The sequence below is a fragment of the Mytilus californianus genome, unplaced genomic scaffold (genome assembly GCF_021869535.1).
Source record: "Mytilus californianus isolate M0D057914Y unplaced genomic scaffold, xbMytCali1.0.p SCAF_12, whole genome shotgun sequence".
Taxonomy (NCBI): domain Eukaryota; kingdom Metazoa; phylum Mollusca; class Bivalvia; order Mytilida; family Mytilidae; genus Mytilus; species Mytilus californianus.
In genome coordinates this window covers 1,444,196-1,466,936 of record NW_026262604.1, presented here as the reverse complement: position 1 = coordinate 1,466,936, position 22,741 = coordinate 1,444,196, and the positions used below count along the sequence as shown (strand labels likewise).

The window sequence follows — 22,741 nt, the reverse complement described above, 5'->3', positions numbered from 1 at the left end:
TTAACCTATTAAAGTTTTAAAGATATTATGCCAAAATGCCTTCACTAAATGGACGAAAAGTGTGATAAGGTGTTGACAGGCAATATCAGTCATTTAACTATTTGTAGATCTAGTCTTGCTTAGTAGTTTTGCTGTTTAACATTTTCTCTTAAAATATTATAGCCATAAATGCAACAAAAGATAAAAATCCCCATTTAAACATGTTAAAGACAATAACTTACTGTAAATTCAGAAATTATTGCGATGTATTTATTATTGCGAAAAATGCAATAATTTCTGAATTTACAGTATATAAGGAGTCAAAAAATGATTTTGGTTATTCTGACCTTATTGTAGATATTATCTTTCTGATTGTGTTTGCAGACAATGCTTTTCAAAGGTTCTCCCTTTAATTTCTACTTCTACTTTGTCCACCTTCTATAAGCTGAAGCTAATGTCATTGTATTGCTCATTGCTAAGTAGAACCATATTTACAGTAAAATTTTAAATGCTAAATCAAAATAAAAAATTTTCATAGTTTACTTTTATTACTAGAATTTTGTTTCTATATTATTAATAATTTTCCTGACTATAGGGGTAAGTTTAGACAGAGTTCCAAGTTTTAAATGTATGGATAATTATTACAAGTTATCAAATTTTTATTAATTTTCAGTAAAGACTTGCGGCTGTTGTCGATAGAAAAAAATTCCACCCCCCGATAGAAAAAGATAGCAATTTGTATTCAAAATTTTACTTTAAGTCAAAAGCAATGTTAACAATCAAAACATATCCTAAATTAACAGTACATTGTATATTCAAAAATATCCAGTCAAAAAAAATCAGGAAACAAACATACATTCATCTTCACTTTAAAATACATCAGAATAGTCTGTTTGCCAATTCCCGTAATTGACCCTGTAATTAGAGATCCCTTTTTTTAGTTGACTCCCTTAGGAGGGACATAAATTTTTATTGACAATGTAGAGCTAGCGGGAAAGTGCAAATTTATCTGTGCATAATGTGTGTAACCTTTAAGTTTTTCAAATCTTTTAATTACATTTAATTTGTTGTTAAATACTTTTGATAACAGAACTTATTTTTCACTAAAAATGTGTAAAAAATAAGATATATCTCTTTCAACTTATTATGCTTTGTGTGGGGGGCAAAAGACAATTTTGTCTGGTATAGAACCAGTCTACGATTGACAAAGGGAAGTGATTTGTTTAAAAAGTGTGTAATAACAGAACCAAATCGGTAATTGGCAAATGGACTGTTATATACTGATAATCATCATTCTTAAATCATCAATTACCCACAATAATCAGGTGGGTCCTTCATTTCTGTATTCTTTAACTTTTTAGGCCATTTTGTCTCTTCTTATTTTTTTTTTTCACCCATTATTTTCTATTCTTTGTATTTAAGCAACCCTTTAATCTCTTCTTTATTTTTTTGGCCTATTTTTCTCTATTCTTTATATTTTTTACCCGTTATTCTGCACTATATGCCCATGATTCTCTATTCTGTAAACCCTAAACAGACCATCTCTTATGACTGTACCAAGTCAGGAATATGACAGTTATGACGGTTGTTTTCCATTTGTTCCCCTGGTTGATATAGTCTTACATTTGATTTTGTCATGTTTTATGGACTTCCCCCTTTTTTAATTTATCTTCCAGTTTGGTATATTTGTTAATGAAAATAACACTAGAATATAGTTGCCAAATCTAAAATGTATTTCTATCCTTCAGTCTAATACTGATTTCCAATGTGTTTTTTTTCTTCCTACATACACATTTAATGATCAGAGTTAATAAAACTGATTAATTCAAAAATATGCAGAGCTTTTCTGTGCTGCTCAGTTTATATCTCTTTCTATTTACATAATCATCTATACATATCTATATAACAAATATAACAAAATATTACATGTTTTTCAATTTAACAATGTAAATAACAAAATTGAAATATATACAAATTTGTGAATAAAATTGAGAATGGAAATGGGAAATATGTCAAAGAGACAACAACCCAGCCAAAGAGCACACAACAGCCGAGAAAATCCCGCACCCGGAGGTGGTCCACAGCTGGCCCCTAAATAAAATTGCGTACTAGTTCAGTGAAAATGGACGTCACCCTAAACTCCAAAACATATAAATTTAAATGAACTAAAATTTAAAAACATACAAGACTAACAAAGGCCAGATGCTCCTGACTTGTGAATGCATAGTAACATGCATGAGTGAAAGAATGATATTTCTGTTCAACTGTCAAGATTCATTAAGCATATATATATTTTGATAAAATTTCACACCTACAAAAAAGGCATGTCTCTGCAATAACCAATTATATCTAGAAGGCAACATACAGTTTTTTAATGAACTTTTAACACAAAGATATGCCTTGCCTTTATGTTATTTTGATAGTTAAATGCAAATGTTGAAATTAAAATAGCACTACTTTAACATGTAAGTATATGTAAAGTCAACAGACCATGACTGAGGGGGAGGGTACAAATAATGGGTATGGAAATGAGATGTGCCAATGCTAATACAACTACATACCAAGTATCATTACATATATTGGTTCCCCATAAACTGACTCTAATCACAAACTAATACATGTAAACTAAGCAAAAATTTCAAAGTCAATAGACCATGACTGAGTGGGTGGGGCAAAATAATATCCATGGAAATGAGACGCCAGAAACAGCATACCTATATCTTGCTTTTTAATTCTGTCAAGGCGAAAAATTGACAGGTGTCTTACAATTTATATGTTAAACTCTAAACCTTCCAAAGTCTATGAAAGTTATGGATGATTTTAATAATAACAAATAACTTTCTGTTATTTACAACTAATATAATAGTATAATTAGTTGCCCAATTAAAGCTGACACTTAAAGTCAGCTGTGAAGTAAGTTCTTGCTTTGGAACTATAGAAAATATAAAAGATTGTTTTTAGTAAGCATAAAATACACTGATATTGAATCTTCCATTGAAAAAAAAATTTCTGATCAGATTAGAACCTATTGACATTTGACTTACATGAGGGTCTGGAAGGGGGTCCTTCATTTCTGTATTCTTTAATTTTTTAGACTATTTTTATCTATTCTTTACATTTTAGCACCTTGTTATTCTCTATTCTTTATATTTTTGGTCCATTCTTCTCTATTCTTTATATTTTTGGTCCATTCTTCTCTATTCTTTATATTTACCCATTATTCTCTTTTCTGTAACCCCCATCCACACCCTCTTACATATGATATGATTTTAACTATAAACTATGAAAATAATATTCAACTCTTACTAGAGAGAGAGAGAGTGACTAAAACTACAATTTATTGCACAGTTTTCAATGGTGTTTTTATAAGCAGTGTATTTTCCCCTGTTAGCATGGTAAGCAAGCAATCTATCAATGCAATATTAACAAATGCAAATAAACAAATCTTAAACAATAATATTGGTACAACAGACTACACCAACACAAGTCTGAGGGTCTGGATGGGGTTACAAGAATAATGAATAATGAGCTTATTCTGCAGAAAAATGGTAAAAAAAATAAAGAATAGAGAAAGATAGGCCCAAAAATATCAATAGAGAATAATTAGGTGCTAAAATAAAAATAAACTGTTTACACAGAGATATGTCTCGCCTATTTGTTATTTTGATAATGCAAATGTTGAATTTAAAATAGCAATACTTTAACATGTAAGTTCTGCAAATATTCAAAGTCAATGGACCATGACTGAAGTTACATGGCTAAACCATCTCCATAGAAATGAGATGAGCCAATGCTAATACAACTGCATACCAAATAACATTGACTTTTCATAAGTTGTTCCCTTTAAACAAAGCTAAACACAAACATTAACTTGTAAACTATGTAAAAGTCGATGAACCATAATGAGGGGGTGGGGTTATATAATCTCCATGGAAATGAAACTGGCAAATTCCAATACATTTGCATATCAAATATCATTAACTTAACATTAGAGTTTCATCTTTAACTGACCTAATCACAAACTAATACATGTAAACTAAGCAAAAGTTTCAAAGTCAATAGACCATGACTAAGGGGTAAGGACCAAATATTCATGGAAATGAGATGTGCTAATGCTTATACAACTGCTTACCAATTATCATTGACCTACAACTAACGGTTCCCCTTAAACTGACCTAATACTAACTAATACATGAAAACTAAGCAAAAGTTTCAAACTCAATAGAGCATGACTGAGGGGGCGGGGCCAAATAATCTCCCTGGAAATGATATATGCCAATGTTTATACAAATGCATACCAAATATCATTGACCTACCACTAGTGGTTCCCCATAAACTGACCTAATCACAAACTAATACATGTAAACTAAGCAAAGTTTCAAAGTCAATAGAGCATGACTGAGGTGGCGGGGCCAAATAATCTCCATGGTAATGAGATGTGCCAATGCTAATACAACTGCATACCAAATATCATTGACCTACCAATGGTTCACCATAAACTAGACCTAATCACAAACTAATACATTGTTGACGCCACCGGAAACAGCATACTTATGTCTCGCTTTTTGACTCCGTCAAGGCGAGACAAAAAAATGGAGAATAATGGGGGAAAATATAAAGAATGGAGAAAATTAAGCAAACAAATTAAAGACTACGGAAATGAAGGACCCCCATCGGACCCTCCAGTCTCCAAAGAAGAAGAAGACAAACAAGAATGGACAACTAATTATACTTTCATATAACATGTATAAACCAGTTTATGGCCTTACATCAGTTATACATAAGTCTAATTTTATCCCTCAAACCACTATCATTAGTCTGAATGGCCTCGACAGGTATGTCTACTTGCTGAGCATGTTGAATGACAAGTTTATCTTCAGACTGAACTGCTGCATGAGTTTTCTGTTCAAGCTTTTTGTTAAGCTCTAAATTATAACTTCTAGTTTCCGTCACTGTTTGTTGTCCTGGAATAGATGGATTATTTTGTAATACGTAATTATTTGAGTCAGCGACAATAGATATAGCTAGTAGCTCATCTGGGGTGTATCGACTCCGGTTAACAAAGGTGTCCTCCTGAACAGGCTTTTCATGGATTAAAAGATGTTTTCTCAATGTACGATTATGTATGAACTTTTTGGAACAATATGTACACTGGAACTGTTTATCATCATTGTGTATTTTCATGTGTGCTTTTAAGTTTCCATTTTCAGCAAAACGCTTGGCACAAATTTCACATCCAAATGGACGTTCTCCAGTATGAATTCTTACATGGCGACGGAAGCGCTCTTTTGTTGCTAGAAGTCTTCCGCAGTCTTTGCATTCATGCATTTTCCACCCACGACTTTTGGCGTATTCTATATGCATAGAAATGCAATGCTGTTGTAGGTTGTATTGGCTTTTAAATAGTTTTACACAGAGAGTACACTTATGTTTTTTCTCATCTGTGTGTCGTTTTCTGTGAGCAGCCAATCTTATACGGTGAGAGAAAGTTTTCCCACATACATCACACATGACATCAGGTTGAGATTTGTGGGTGATCTTATGCATGTCCAGCAGGTCCCAGCTTCTGAACTTTTTATCACACATGGTACAATGATAAGGATATTCACCAGTGTGTGTTCTTCTGTGGATCTGAGAAAGAAAGAAAAAATAAATAAAGGCATAATTAAATTTCAAAACTATAAGATGTTTGCAATTTTCAATACTGCAAATTCATAAATTATTGCGATTTTTGAAGAAAGAACAAAAAAGTGAGATTTATTATTGCGATTTTAAGGTAATCTGCATACACTTATGTGTATCAGATATCAGAATAAGAGTTCTTATTACTGCCATTATCACCCAGTCGCATTATTCGCAATAATGAAAACCTCGCAATAATTTCTGAATTTACAGTATAACTTTTGTCAGCTATATCTAATAGTCGTCAGATCTCAGCCGGCGCATGATAAAATAAATGGGGAATGTGTCCATGGGACACAGATGATGCCCCCACATGCATATAAAGTTGTAAAGGGACATAATTCAAGAACAGTAAAAGTGACGCTACCCAAATTCATACTTGATCTTAGTTTTGTGGTAATAAGCATTGTGTATAAGTTTCATAACATTTGGTTGAGGCAAGCTTAAGTTAGAGAACAGAAATGAAAAATTCAGCAAGTTTTCCATTTGTAAAGGGGCATAACTCTAGAACGTGAAAGTGATGAAACCAAAATTCAAACTTAATCTGTGTTTTGTGGTAATAATTCTTGTGTATAAGATTCATAACATTTGGTTGAGGCAAACTTAAGAGAACAGAAACGAAAAATTCAACAATTTTTCCTTTTGTAAAGGGGCATAACTCTAGAATGGTAAAAGTGACACCACCGAAATTCAAACCTGATCTGTGTGTTGTGGTAATAAGCATTGTGTATACTACGGCGGGGACATAAGAAATTTGAATAAAATGTACAAACAAACAAAATGAGATTACTGTATATAATTGAATAAATCTATTGGCTAATAAAAGATCATGTGGTGTAAGTTAATTCAAATATTTTTCGTCCAAATGGGCAGGGCCGGTGAATAACCTCAACAAATTGTACTGTCCAGTGAATAACCCTATTATTCACGTTCGATGAATAACGTTTTAACCCATTCTTTTTTTACGGGCCAAAATTGAATGCAAATACTTGTTCGGTATATTAAACAGTTACAGCCATCAGGAAAATAACCCTTAGCAGCTTTGACAATTTTGGATATCCCCTCCTCAGAGGGCCTTAATTGTATATTGTTACCTCAATTGACAATGTTTCTCAGGGTAACAATCTCATCTATCATTAAATAAAATTTAATGATAGAATGCATTATAAATGTGCTAAAATTTCAGGGAATTTAATGTCAAATGAATGTGTCATTTCAAAAACCATGGTATTATCACTAAAAAATACTAGAACACTTATCATGCTTATAAACCATTGATCAATTTGATTTACATGATATAAACATAATTAAGAGACAAATACAGTTCAGTTTAAAGTTCTTTTTACAAAATAAGATATATTACCATGATAATTTTGACAAACATTTTTGGGAGCGATCAACCCAGTGGTGTTACCACAACATATATATTTATAGTTATATATATAATTAACCCTGTAAAGCAAAGCCATAGATGAAAAATTTGAAATCCTATAATAATCATTCATCAAATTCAATACTGAACCATATGCATTAGGCCAGAAAATAATGTGTGTTTAGGGATTTCCTGACCAATCCCAATTTTGAGCTCCGATTCTTCATGTTCTTATGTTTTGAGTTTTTCTACAAATTTTTTTCACCTATCAGTGTTTGTAACCGCTAGCTTGTTTTATCTAAATAGACCACACAATTTAGCCAAACCACATTTATTTTTGAATTTTTTATAAATGAAAAATTGCTTATTTGGACTTCCAAATACTGTGGATTAATTTATTTTCGTGGGCACCAATTTTCGTGGATTCAGTAAAACTTCGTAAATATTTGATTTTGTGGTTTTGCCAAATTCTGCATATAAGCCTATATAAATTTGATATTCGATGAACATTTTAATTCGTGGTTTGTTTGTATCCACAAAATCCACGAAAATTGGTATCCAACGAATAATAATGAATCCAAAGTAATCAATATGTATAATAACTATATCAGATTTTGTGTTGAAACGATGTATTCCTGTTTTCAGGACATCAACCCGGTTAAGTTGTAAGAAGAAAACCTTATATGACTACATATCTTTTTTGGCCTTAGGGAGCTACCACTTGATTTTTATGGGGGGGGGGGGGGGGGGGGGGCAGAATGAAAAATTTTGTCCTGCATTGTTTTTAGTTGTTATCTCTGTCCTGCCTTTTTATTTTTAACTCTATTCGGCCCTGTCTTTTTTTTTATTAGTTTATCCGGACTTTTTTTACATAAATTGTCATCCTGCCTTTTTTTTTTTGCCAAGTTGCTGATCCTGTTTTTTTTTTTACTCAAAACTCCTGTTCTACCTTTTTTTTCAAATTTCATCGTAGCCCCCCAATAAAAATCAAATGGTAGCTCCCTTAGCTCTTTCTATTGTTATGCTTGATTAATCTCTTCACTTTAATACTCACCTTCAGCATTTTAGGATCCCTGTAACCCTTTCCACAAAACTCACACATGAAGTGATTTTTGTCAAAATGAGTGTAAGAGTGGATCTTCAGAGCAGAGTATGTAGCGAAACCTTTTCCACATTTCTCACAATGCTGAGGCTTCTCTTCATTTGGTAGGTGCACAAGGAGATGGCGCTTGTATGTCTCATCAGTTTTACAAACCTGTCCACAATGGACACAGGTGAAATTAGCCTTGTTATTGTGAAGTTTTACATGCCTAACTAAGGCATTTCCATGCTTGAACCTCTTTCCGCAAAATTTACATTTTTTATCGAAATTATTAAATTTCTGCTGAATCTGGCCTACTCCATCATAGGCTGTATTATTTTCATCTACACTGATGTCAGGCATGTCTGATGTAACCATGGTAACCTCAGAACACTCAGGTGTCAAATCAATTATCAAACTTGCTACTGTGTCTGTATCTGCAGCCTCGGCGGACATTTTCTCCTTGTCAACATCAACTGCTTGTATGTTGCTATGGTTACTTGCAGTTTCTACTGGTTCCATCTCTGAAGAAACATTTTCTTTCTCTAATAGTGGCATAGAGGAAGAACTCTCTTCAAAGGAAGTAGAATTGGTGGCGGGATCATCATCATCTGATGAATTTGAGTTAAAGTGAGTTTGTTCATGCTCCTCTAATTCCAAACTGTCAACAAAGTACAGACTACAGGTTACACAGAAATGGAAAGAATGTGCTTCTAACATGTGCTCCTTCAGTTTCAAATTTGTTTCTATTTTCTCTTGGCAAATGAAGCAGGAATGTTCGAATGTGTGTATCTTCTCATGTCGTTTCAACATTGAGGCATTCCCATACACGGCTTTACAGATTCTGCAAGTGAATCGAGCCGACTGATCGGCATGGTGAACAATAAAGTGTGTTTTCAGACCAAGCTTACTTTTATACTTCCTGTCACAGTCTGGACATTTGAAGAAGAAATCGTCTCCGTGAATTTCCTTTCTGTGCTTTTCCATTCTTTCGGCACCGTAAGGAATCATCATGTCACACACTTTACAGAGTTGGTGATCCTTGTGAGACCTTATGTGATTGTAGTAGCTAACAGAATTGTTATACTCATGGGAACAGAGACTACATGTATATTCAGTCCGATTTAAATATTTGGTTATCTCTTGCAAATCTGGGTGCATCTTGCTCAAACGCTCCTGCTCTTTAGACATAACCATTACTTTACTATTGTCAGACAAACTAGCATCTCTATCCAGAGATTTAACATCAGAATCGTGAGATGGGAAGTGAGTTTTCAACTGAAGTTTACTTTTGAATTTCTTGTTACATTTGGGACATTTGAAGAATAAATCATCACTATGGACCTCCTTTCGGTGTTTTTCCATGGTCTCGTAGCCAGATGGTATCATTACATCACAAACTTTGCAAAGCTGGTAGTTTCTGTGGTTCTTGACGTGGTTGTAATAGCTGAAAGAATTGCTAGACTCGTTTGAACATACTCCACAGATATATTCTTTCCGATTTAGGTATTCATTAAGATCTTCATTCGGTATTATGTTCATCTGTTCCTGCTTGTTTACTGCTGACTTTCTGGCCCTTGTAGAGCACATGTCTGTGAATTCATTGGTTAGTGTTTTGATCTGATCCTTCTTATTTACTGCTGTCTTCCTGGCCCTTATAGAAAAACTATTATTTACTTGCAATTCATTCTCTGCGTCATTCAAACTTTTTTCAATTCCATCCTTACTTCTTTTCCTTCTCTTTGAAACTGACAAATTCTCACAAATTTTGTCAACTCCTTCCCCATTCTTCAAAGTCCCATCCGACAAATTTTCAAGTTTAACTACACAGGATGTCAAGGATTTGGGAATTTTATCTTCAATTTGACCTCTTGACCTCTTCGGGCAATCTTTTATTTCAGACAAGTTGACCTTGGTAGAACCTCTGGTTCTGATATTATGCACTATTGGATTATTTTTATTGTTTGAAGTCTTTTTATGTCCTGTTTTTGAAGATTGTCTTAGTCTTGGAGAATTTCTGAATTTCAATATATCTGCACTCTTCTTTGTTTCTGTCACTTTCTCTGAGATTTTACCTGAAATACATAAGAAGAAAAATGATTCACTCTTTTTTGCCATGTCATTTTGTAACTTAAAAATAGATTCTACCTAAGAATTCTTTTTCTCATTTGGTCAACCTTGTTGGTTGTAATTTAAGTTCAGGACATGAATTAAACAAGAGGCTCTCAAGAGCCTGAATCGCTCACCTGTTATTTTTTGCTTAAATCTTTCATCAATGATTATTTTTGCTTTTTAATATATGTTAATGAGAGGCTTAAAAATTCCATTGAAATGTTCTTTGTATCTGTCATATTTTCTTCAAAAGCAAAGAAATACGTTTTACCCTTATGTTCCATTTTAGCCATAGTGGCTATGTTTCTTGGTGTACAAGAAAATAAAATACAAAATTTATACTAGATACTCTGAAACTCATTCAGCCCAAGTTTGGCTGAAATTGATTCAGCAGTTTCAAGGAGAAGATTTTTTAAAGTAAGCAAACTATACAACAAATTGTGAAAAATTTACTTTAAAGGGCAATAACTCCTCAAGGACACATTTGACAATTTGGGTCATATTAACTTATTTGTAGATCTTACTTTGCTGAACATTTTTGCTGTTCACAGTTTAACTTTATCATTAATAATATTCAAGATAATAACCAAAAACTGCAAAATTCCTTAAAATTACCAATTTAGTGGCAGCAACCCAACAATGGGTTATCAGATTCATCTGAAAATATCAGAGCTGATAGAACTTCACCTTATGAACACTTTTATCCCTGTCAGATTTGTTCTAACTCCTTTGGTTTTTTAGATACAAGCCAAAAACTGCATATTACCCCATTGTTCTATTTTTAGCCATGGTGGCCATGTTTTTTGACGAAACAGAAAATAAAACACAAACTTTATTATAGATACCCTAAGGATCATTCAGCTTAAGTTTGGTTGGAATTGGTTAAGTGGTTTCAGAGGAGAAGATTTTTTAAAGTTAGAAAACATGATAAACAAATTGTGTAAAATTGTCCTTAAAGGGCAATAACTCTTTAAGGGGTCAATTGACAATTTTGGTCATATTAAACTTATTTGTAGATCTTACTTTGCTGAACATATTTGCTGTTTACAGTTTATCTTTAACCCCCAAGGGTGACTGGGGAATAGAAGTATGGTCACCATTGGTCTTCCTCTGACCGGCAGTAAAACCCATGCTAAAGTGGGGCGTCCGTTTGGCTGTGTGGGATGTACAAATTTGCAGCCACGTCCGGTCAGAATGGGGACGTTAAATCTGATGCCTCGTGTAAAGAGAGTGCCACGCTCTATGCACGTTAAGAACCCTTGCAACAACTTTTTGAGGGGTCCGTAGGTGACCTGTTGCAAGGCTAAATTTCTGTCCCTATCCAATATACCCTCATTTCCCGTGGCAGTCTAAATTTCTCCAACCTTTATCCCGGACGCCCCTGTTACAGAACCTACCTAATGTATGTATTGTTAATTTGTTCTCGTCCTGAATATGCATGAAATATTTGCCACTGGACGTTAAGCAACCAACAATCAATCAATCAGTTTATCTTTATCATTAATACTATTCAAGATAATAACCAAAAACTGCAAAATTTCCTTAAAATTACCAATTTAGTGGCAGCAACCCAACAATGGGTTATAAGATCCATCTGAAAATTTCAGGGCTGATAGAACTTTACCTAATGAACACTTTTACACCATGTCAGATTTGCTCTAACTGCTTTGGTTTTTGAGATATAAGCCAAAAACTGCATTTTACCCCATTGTTCTATTTTTAGCCATGGTGGCCATGTTTTTTGACGAAACAGAAAATAAAACACAAACTTTATTATAGATACCCTAAGGATCATTCAGCTTAAGTTTGGTTGGAATTGGTTAAGTGGTTTCAGAGGAGAAGATTTTTTAAAGTTAGAAAACATGATAAACAAATTGTGTAAAATTGTCCTTAAAGGGCAATAACTCTTTAAGGGGTCAATTGACAATTTTGGTCATATTAAACTTATTTGTAGATCTTACTTTGCTGAACATATTTGCTGTTTACAGTTTATCTTTAACCCCCAAGGGTGACTGGGGAATAGAAGTATGGTCACCATTGGTCTTCCTCTGACCGGCAGTAAAACCCATGCTAAAGTGGGGCGTCCGTTTGGCTGTGTGGGATGTACAAATTTGCAGCCACGTCCGGTCAGAATGGGGACGTTAAATCTGATGCCTCGTGTAAAGAGAGTGCCACGCTCTATGCACGTTAAGAACCCTTGCAACAACTTTTTGAGGGGTCCGTAGGTGACCTGTTGCAAGGCTAAATTTCTGTCCCTATCCAATATACCCTCATTTCCCGTGGCAGTCTAAATTTCTCCGACCTTTATCCCGGACGCCCCTGTTACAGAACCTACCTAATGTATGTATTGTTAATTTGTTCTCGTCCTGAATATGCATGAAATATTTGCCACTGGACGTTAAGCAACCATCAATCAATCAATCAGTTTATCTTTATCATTAATACTATTCAAGATAATAACCAAAAACTGCAAAATGTCCTTAAAATTACCAATTTAGTGGCAGCAACCCAACAATGGGTTATAAGATTCATCTGAAAATTTCACGGCTGATAGAACTTTACCTAATGAACACTTTTACACCATGTCAGATTTGCTCTTACTGCTTTGGTGTTTGAGATATAAGCCAAAAACTGCATTTTACCCCTATGTTCTATTTTTAGCCATGGAGGCCATGTTTTTTTGACGAAACAGAAAATAAAACACAAACTTTATTCTAGATACCCTAAGGATCATTCAGCTTAAGTTTGGTTGGAATTGGTTCAGTAGTTTCAGAGGAGAAGATGTTTGAAATAGTTTGCACCAGACGGACGACGACAACGACGGACGCCAAGTGATGACTAAAGCTCACGGTGAGCTGTTAGGTATGAGACAAACATACAACAGACATTTCTTGTTAATTAGCACAATAAAAAATTGAAAATCATTTTTTGGAATTGGCCTTTTTTTTTTGTCTGTTCTGATATAGCTCTTCAACTGTTTTGGTTCTTATACATTCCCATCTTTCAAATATTTGGCTTTAAGTGTGAAGGTAAATCAAGAAAAGTCCTTCGTAGGCATGAAATTATTTCAGGTGTTGTTTTCAATTTTGATTACCTGTTTTCTGTCCAACTCTGATTCTGTCTACATAATACTAGGTAAAACATGCATATTATTAATTGTATTATTAAAAGCAGTTTGCTCCTCTTGTTTTTGAAATTTTGCCAGATATTCGGAATCCTCTAGTTTTATCCATGTAGTGCCATTCAAAAATTTTGCCTGCTAACCCTTACTTTTCTTTTCATAATTTTATTACATATAGTTTCAAAAGCCATATTTGAAAATCTTATAAAATCCTTGTTATTTTTTTCATAGTTTTTGAAAGAAAAAAGGTGCCAATGTTAAATGTATGAAAAATCTAGAGAGAATCATTTCCCGCCAAATGGCTTATATCTCGAAAACAAGCAAACAGACCTTCATTTTTTTCTGCTTATTTAGTTCCTTTATTTACATACTATCAATTTATAACAATCTTTTAAAAAGCTTGTTATTTTGAAAAAGAGTAGTGAACATCCTTAGGGCTATTCCATTAAAAAGAATGTACCAGGGTCAGACGGCAATTATAAAAAATCCCGTTGGTTGTTGATGTGTTGAAGCGTTTATGGCCAGTGGCCCTTGGTGTTTAGAGAAACTAAGTATTGTTGGTTGTTGGTCTTCTTTGACAGTCAGTTTTCATGAATGTCGGTTTCATTGTGTTATTTTTCGTTATTTATTATTATTTGTTTTTGCAAGGACTTAAATAACCGATTGTTTTTGTCTCCTGCTCATATCGTGATATTTTAGAAAACATAACTGTTCCCGCGACTTAGGCAGCGGCAAGCGCAACGTTGTATTCTACCTATGGTACCAGTTCCGGAAGTGCAAGAGTTACTTCCCTTTAATGACAAGCACATGACGAACGATGTCAAATTCTAATGAAAATAATATTCGGAGGTTCAAATTATCGGAGTTCCGCGACCTTCCACTATTGCAATCGGACTTTCGTTTTGATTACTAGCTTGGCCCAACGGACCTTCGATTTGAAAGAAAAAATAAAAATTTACTTTGCCGACCTTTTTAACCATCAGTATGGTCATTTTAAAGCCATATTACTATTGAGATCGTATACCCCTCCAGGGATTTTTCTAGTATTCCACAGGGTCCAAATACTGGACCCATTCCTATTGGCAATGACAAATACCCTACGTTTTTCTTAATTTTCAATTTGGGACCAAAACTTCCAAACGATCTCAAAATTTATTTTTATCTTTATTATTCATGACAGCGATGCTAATTTTGTTCAACCGCTAGCTTTATACTGAAACAATCGCCAACAAGTAATTAAATACGAGTAAAATCGTATCTGACTGACAAAAACAACATTGAAAAACAATGGATGCCATAAACCGGAAATGAAGAAGATTACAATACCGGATCATATTCCAGGTCGGATAAGGGTAATTCCGGGTTTGCTAATCAAGTACAATAAAAAAAATTATAATTCCAGGCAGGTGACAAAATACATCTATGATGATGAAATTTAAACACTAGTATTGAAAACCAAAAGATATATGGAAATGAAAGAAAAAGCATGAAATATTTTTTACAGAAACTCAAGATAACTTTTAGTTCACAAATTTTCATGTCAAAATCAAATAAAATGTGACAGTAATTTTCTTTATCATTAATAAATGTTGATATTTCATGTAGATATTTTTATAGAGTATACATATATCTACAATTCCAAGAGGTAATTTCTTCTCAATTTTGAAGGACCAGTAAAAAATAAGTTAGATATATTCCAGTTGGTTCTTGTATTATCATGAAATGACTTCCTGTTGGTTGGTGTTAAGATACATGGTACATTCCTCTTGGTCATGGGGGTACTTAAAAATTGCCTTCCGACCCTAGTACCTCCTTTTTAATGGAATAGCCCTTAAGATCTTGTCATGCTGGACATTTTTTCCTAAAAAGTTTCTCTCAATCTTTTATAATATTCACAAAAAGGAAAAAAAATAGAAAAAACTGTCATATAAAGGTAATAACTCTTAAAGTTTGTTGAAAAAGACAGTAGGTCAAACTTAACTTTTAAAAAAAAATTCTGCCCCAAACAGATGGGATTACTCTAATCCAATGGCATTTTTGTCATAAGCATGACAAACAAACATCATCTTTTTAAAAATATTCTATTACCCTAGCCATACTTTATCATTACCTGTTGCAGAGCTCTGACTTGAAGGATTAATCACATTGGTATCAGTATCAAAATCATCATTGACAGTATAATCATCTGTGTCATCATCTTCAACATCATTCCCACACTCCATCTCATTCTGAAAATTTAAAATTAAAATAAATTTAATTTTAATGTTAATATCATTTAGAAGTTTTCCTTTTTATTTTACTTATTCCAGAAGTTCTAGAATGTCTTTTTTATTAACAAAGAAAAAAAACATAGGCAACAAATATACTTTAGATTGTTGAAAAATTTCTGCCTGACAGTCACAGGATAAGTTTTTCTGCTTTTATTATTTTGTACAATTTTTTTTTCATTTTGTAATTTTGTTTGTATTTTTTTTAAATTATAAAGCATATATATATATGACATTTCTGGATAAGTTTAATTATTACATTAGTTGCAATGAATTACATTGATTTCCCAGTGAAATAAAAACCGATAATTTCACTCCTCTGACGTCATACAACAATAGGCGTTGTCATGAAGTCGGATCAAAACAAATTGTGAATGCATAGAAAAAAATATAATTCCTTTCATTTTTTATTTAATGTCAGAAAAAAAACATTTGCCAATGTAATAAAAAGAACTAATCAAAGAACTCAAATATCTAAAAATATTCAACTCGTGACTGAACAACACTGATAATTAACTCATGTGATACACGCATTCGTGAATTATGTGTTGCGGTCACTCGTTGAATATTTATCTCTATTTGAATTCTTCGATTAGTTATTCTATAAATTTTGCTTGAAAACTTTCATTGACTATTGGCTGTCAAATGTCTTTTCAAAAGTATAACATACATTTTCTTGATAACATATGTCAATTTGAAAATACCCTGTCCTGCACAAGACCAACAAGCTGTGCTTTAAGTTTGATCGCTACTCTTGTTTTTGAATTTTTGTCAGATATTTGGAATCAGTGCTCAGAACTAATATTATAAAGAATTCTATTCCATAAAAATTTATTTAAAAAATTTCAGCAAAAACAATCACCAAAAGTTCTATTAATAAACTGTTATCACAGAGATATATCTCGCTTTTTTGTAATTTTGATTTTGCAAATGTTGAAATTAAAATGGCAATACTTAACAAGTTAGGCTAATATTCAAAGTCAATGAACCATGAATGAGGTACAATGGCTAAACCATCCCCATGTAAATGAGATGCGCCAATGCTAATACAACTGCATACCAAATATTATTGACTTATTATAAGTTGTTCCCTTTAAAGAAACCTTAACACAAACATAACTTGTAAACTATGTAAAAGTTTCAAAGTCAATGAACCATGAAGAGGGGGTGGAGCTATATAATCTCCATGGAAACGATACTTACAAATGCCAATAAATTTGCATACCAAATATCATTGACTTAACATTAGCAGTTCATCTTAAACTGATCTTATCACAAACTAATACATGTAAATTAAGCAAAAGTTTCAAAGTCAATAGGCCATGACTGAGGGGATGGGGCCAAATATTCTCCATTAAAATGAGATGTGCTAATGCTTATACAACTGAATACCAATTAACATTGGCCTACCACTAATGGTTCCCCTTGAACTGACCTAATCACAAACTAATACATGTAAAATAAGCAAAACTTTCAAAGTCAATAGACCATGACTGAGGGGGCAGGGCCAAATAATCTCCATGGAAATGAGATGTGCCAATGCTCATACAACTGCATACCAAATATCATTGACCTACCACTAATGGTTCCCAATAAACTGACCTAATCACAAACTAATACATGTAAAATAAGCAAAAGTTTCAAAGTCAATAGACCATGACTGAGGGGGCAGGGCCAAATAATCTCCATGGAAATGAGATGTGCCAATGCTCATACAACTGCATACCAAATATGATTGACCTACAACTTGTGGTTCACCCCAAACTAGACCTAATCCCAAACTAATACATTGTTGACGCCGCCGCCGTCGCCAACGCCGGAAACAGCATACCTATGTCTACAGAGAAAAAAGTGATTTTTCAAGAGTCAAACCTGTGCTTTATACACTGCATGTAATATGCATTAGATACAAGTTGATTTCTTGGAAAATTAAAAAAGTCAAACTAATGTCAGTTATTTTCACTTTTACAGTTTTATAAAATTTTCAAATATGATGATCTCCTGCCATTTGATAAACAGACCAGAGAGAATCTCATAGATGAATATGAATTCATTTGTAATTGATGATTATCTTGAAATTTCTGGCTTATTTTCCTTCTTCTAAAAATCAAAAGTAGTGTGGTAGATTTTTGTTAAATTTACTGTTTAAAGTCATCAAAATCATTTCAATATTAAATTATTGTATTCCATAAATTTTTCTTACCGGTAAATGTTTTTTGAAATCTGTAAAAGCGAGCCGAAAGGTACTAAACGGATATTCGAACACATAAGTCGAAAATAAACTGACAATGCCATGGCTAAAAAAAAAAAAGACAGACAAACAGACAAACAGAAAAACAAAAGTACACAAAAAACAACACAGAAAACTAAAGACTAAGAAATTTTATGAAGTTTATGTGTTGATAACCTCAATACAACTGCATGAATTTCAATTTTTCTAGTAAAGGACCCAAACTTTCAAGTAAAATTTCACAAAATGAAAGAAACTGTGTGTAATTTTTTTATCGTTTAACTCAACAATTATAAACCAATTTATAATATTTAGACATAATCATATACGTTCACCAACAATCATAATGACATTTCTAAACAAGATTATTGGTTTTTAACTGAATCACCCTGGGTGCACTGTATACATACTGTATCAGACATTGTATCTGTCCTTTCTTGTCCATTAAGAGTAGTTACTAAATGGTCTGTCTCTTTGCCAACAAAGGCAACTATGGACTTATTTACATTTTCTGTATCTGTCCTTTCTTGTCCATCACCAATAGTTACTAAGTTGTCTGAATCTTGGCCAACAAAGACATCCATGGACCCATTTGCATTATCCGAATTTGTACTTTCTTGTTTGCTTTTGAGCGTCAGTAGTTGGTCTTCAGTTTGATCATGGGAAGTAATCACAGAACCAACTGTATTTTCTGTATTGGGCATTTTATCATTTTTTGTTCTTTCATTTCCCCTATTGGATATCAACTGTAACTGATCTAGTATTGGCTTATCTCCCTTTTTGGTACAGGCACTGGTCTGATAATAAGCTGAAAATAAAAAAACAATCCATTCAAAGAATAACCGAAATAAAAAGTTCACATGTTGAATAGAACCAATGCAATTGATACTTAATACCATAAGCTTTATTACTACTATCACATAACAACAAAAGAGCCTGCATAAACTACAGTAAATTTTTCCAGCCCCTTCAAAATACAGTATATATAGTATGAAAAATGTGGTTGCTTATAATTAAGAGCTAAAATTGTACACTTGTCATGTAACAATAATGCCATACACATGTTGTCTTTGAAATATTTGACCTAAAATGGCCAAAAAATTTGGAGCAAATTAGAGTTTAACAAGGTTTTTAACCAAAAAGATGCATCTTACATGTACATTTGTACATTAACATGGTCAACATTTTTGTGTAAAACATGTTGTAGCAGAATACAATTTTGGGAAAGCTCACCACGTGGAACATGATAAACACTATTTAATTGTATCTCAAATAATGTTCAGCAGTACACATTTTAGAAATCTCAAACATAAACAATGTATTTTATATCAATGTGGACTTATCAAACCATTTCCTGTTAGGTTTATATTCACGGGAACCAATTTTCTTGGATTGAGAAAAACTTGCATTTTCATGCATATTCGATTTCGTGGTTTTGCCAAAGTCTGCATAGAACCTTATAGAAAATTAGGAATTTGTTGAACACTATATTTTGTGGTTCAGCTGTACCCACAAAACCAAGGAAATTGGTATCCAACAAATAATAATGAATCCACAGTAACTGAAAAGTGTAATATTGAGCTTACAACAGAAATCTTGAAACATAGAGGTCCATTTAGGATATTGAGTTATGAACTGTACACCAGCTTCAGTACACCAACTCTGGACATCATCACCATTTTCACCAACAGCCAGAAATATACATTGCTTTCCTTTGCTTTGAAATCTTTTTCCCTGGAATAAAAAAAATGGCATAATAGAACATGCCTTGACTATGCCTTTAGTGTTATGAATTAGGATGAATACATCTTTTTTTCAATATAAAGCTTGAAATACATGGAGAATGTAACCACAGGAGCAATGTGTATGTTTCATAATAGTTGGATGAGGCGAACTAAAGTAAAAGAGACTGAAAAAGGAAAATTTTTGCAATTTATCCATATAAATAAAGGTGGATAACTCCAGAATGATAGAAGTAATTGCACAGAATTCGAACTTGATAAGTTAACATGTGTTTTGTGGTAATGAGCATTGTGTATAAGTTTCATCCCATTTGGTAGAGGCTAACTTAAGTAAGAGTGTGGAAACAATAATGGGACTGACAGAAGGATGGATGGAAGGTTAAGGGTAACATAATCATAATAAAGGAGCATACAATTACTCATTGGGTATTTTAATGTTTTATTTTGTATTGTCAACATCATCATAACATGTTAAGTCGATGGAGCAAAAGTCAAATATGAAGGACGCCTCCGGGTGCGGGAGTTTCTCGCTGCATTGAAGACCCATTGGTGGCCTTCGGCTGTTGTCTGCTCTATGGTCGGGTTGTTGTCTCTTTGACACATTCCCCATTTCCATTTTCAATTTTACCTTTTGAACAGTAGTGTGTTTTTTAACATTCCTGTTTTTTTTGTTTTTATGAGGTACAAATTGTTTTGTTTGTTTATGTACATATTTGATGATGCTCCAACTGTAGGAGGATCATATATAGCACTGCAGGGGTTGACATTTTTACTGGTAAGCTCAGATAGAAAAGAGTCAAGTCGTATAAGATTTTTTAATTTTTTAAATCAACTGAAAATTATGGTTAACTTTTATTTTGCATCCTATCTAACTTGTCTAATTATATTAATATGTAATATTTGGTTTGCACAGATCGTTTGTATTTTTCCTTTTATGACTGAAATGTAAAATTTTATTTTATTTATATCTAAAAATCTCTAAATCATGTAAATATTGATCATACCAATTTTTCCACATCTTTCCACATTTCTTCGTCATCAGTCTTGGAAACATCCTGGTCCATGGTATCTTCGTAAAGTTACAAACAAATGACACCTATGAAATACATAAATATAAAAATAAGAAGATGTTATATGATTGGCAATGAGATAACTCTCTAGATACCAGATATCAACTGATGTAGATGTTAGCAACTGTAGGTCATCATATGGCCTTCAAAAATGAGCAAAACTATATAACTATTTCATTCTAACGGTATATCTAGTTAAAAAATGTCCAAGTTTAGTAGAAATCCAGGATATTTTTAGAAAGTTATTAAAATTTTAAAAACTTTAACCACAGAGTGAATGTTATAACTGTCAGAAAACCCAAGTCCATTTATAAGTAAATATAAAATATCATCTTAAACAAGCTTCTGTCCAAGTTGGTAGAAATACAGGATAGATTAAGAAAGTTATTAAAATTTCAACAACTTTAACCAGAGTGATTATTTGTGGCCGCCACACCTGACGACGCGAACTGAATATAGGATCAATCAGTCTCGCTTTTGCGACAAAAGTCGAAGCTCGACAAAAAGTATTTATTTGTCTTTTATTCTTGTTTGCAGTTTTTATTCATCACTGGATTGGTTAGCTTGTAGTTCAAACATATATTTAAGGATGGAGTCACAGCAAAACACCAAAATAGCCTTCCAAGACGTCATAACTTATATTTTGCCAGGTTAGCAAGCATGAGTGACTCCTTCAGACATGTCAGAGTGGGATCAGTGACAGTATGTCAGTGTGGTGACTTTTAAATTTTAAGAAAGGTGGGACGAGGTATCAGGAATTCTTAAGAGCAAAAGGCACGAAGAGATATAAAAAAAAATATTGTCTTTACTTTGAGGAAGCAAGCCTCGTTAAGCAGTGGTTACTGAATCCTCTATTCAAATAATTGTCAATACTTGGGAAACAGTCCAAACAAACGTAAGCGTCTGCATGACTTGGAATAACAATATTATAATATGATACCGGATCCGGAACGGGAACACTCGATTCGCATTCCCAGGATCTACTTTTCGAGTTAAAAAATGTTTAGCGGGACCAGAGACATATAATACATGTATTATATGTCTCTGGCGGGACACAAACTACGAGGTATAGAAAAAAAGATAAAATCTGATTTGTTTCAATCATTAATGAAAGTTAGATAGTGAAATAATTACTCTCTAAAATTAGCAGCTGGTTTGGTTCAATTTTGTCAAAATAAGTTAATAAACATTGCTGATGTATTATTAACTTGCAAGGGAATAATTCGACCTCATTGAGTCTATATTCATGTGAACTTCAATTAAACCCCTTGGCTAGAGATGGGGTACGCATGAATTAGGCGTGTTAATTTATTATAAGGAAAAGCTAGAATGTCACGTGCGGTCAATTAACATTGAAAGCGAAACAAGGGTATTTAAAACTATTTAATTGACTGATTCGATCCAGGAAAACTCTTTTTCTATACAGGTAAAAGCGATGATTAACATATACTTCAGCCTATGAAATCAGCAAACATACACAGAAAAATTCAATTGCACGGGTTCGCAATTTATTTATATCTATATATATATTTTTGTTTATATCTGGTTATATGACTGTCGACAGTCTTCGGAGGTCACCTCGATGGTTATTTAGATGGCGTCTAGACTAAAAAACACGGGAAATGCGGATACATATTATCGAGCCCATGCATTGTAAATTGTTTATTTAAGACTGTTTTGCGTGTACCCCTGAGGGTTCACGCAGTATATATTCAATTTGGACGACCTCTCATACCATATGAAATTTACTGACCCCATATATACCGTATTAGGTCACTAGAACACTATGCAACTAATAATATCCTATTCATTTGAACTCTAGTGGATCGTTTTCTCGTTGACAATCATACCACATCTCCTTATATTTTATTAATCTCATAAAAAATGCCATTTAACCCTGGGAATTTAGTCAAATTTGAAAGGCACCTTTTGGGATGTGTTAAATCAGGGACATCTCTGGTTTAAATGCAAATGTTCCGCCATATCGAAACAGTTAATTAATGAATATGCGTTTGAGTCCTTATATTTATTATTTAGATATAAAATTATTCACGTATACTGGGTGATACTCTTTTGCCTGAGGCG

General features: G+C 33.2%; 2 protein-coding genes across 2 annotated transcripts in view; both read right to left on the bottom strand.

Annotated features, from left to right (window-relative positions):
- Positions 1-22,741, bottom strand: part of LOC127721187 (uncharacterized) — a 43,416-nt gene that overhangs the window by 11,725 nt on the left and 8,950 nt on the right. The window lies entirely within an intron of this gene.
- LOC127721185 (zinc finger protein 845-like) lies at positions 720-21,556 on the bottom strand. Its single transcript, XM_052227853.1, has 7 exons — positions 21,466-21,556; positions 20,591-20,682; positions 19,431-19,578; positions 18,255-18,652; positions 15,458-15,575; positions 8,088-10,189; positions 720-5,610 (listed from the first exon to the last, which is right to left on the bottom strand). The coding sequence occupies exons 2-7, from the start codon at positions 20,648-20,650 to the stop codon at positions 4,750-4,752; spliced, it is 3,687 nt and encodes a 1,228-aa protein (XP_052083813.1). The 5' UTR covers positions 20,651-20,682; positions 21,466-21,556; the 3' UTR covers positions 720-4,749.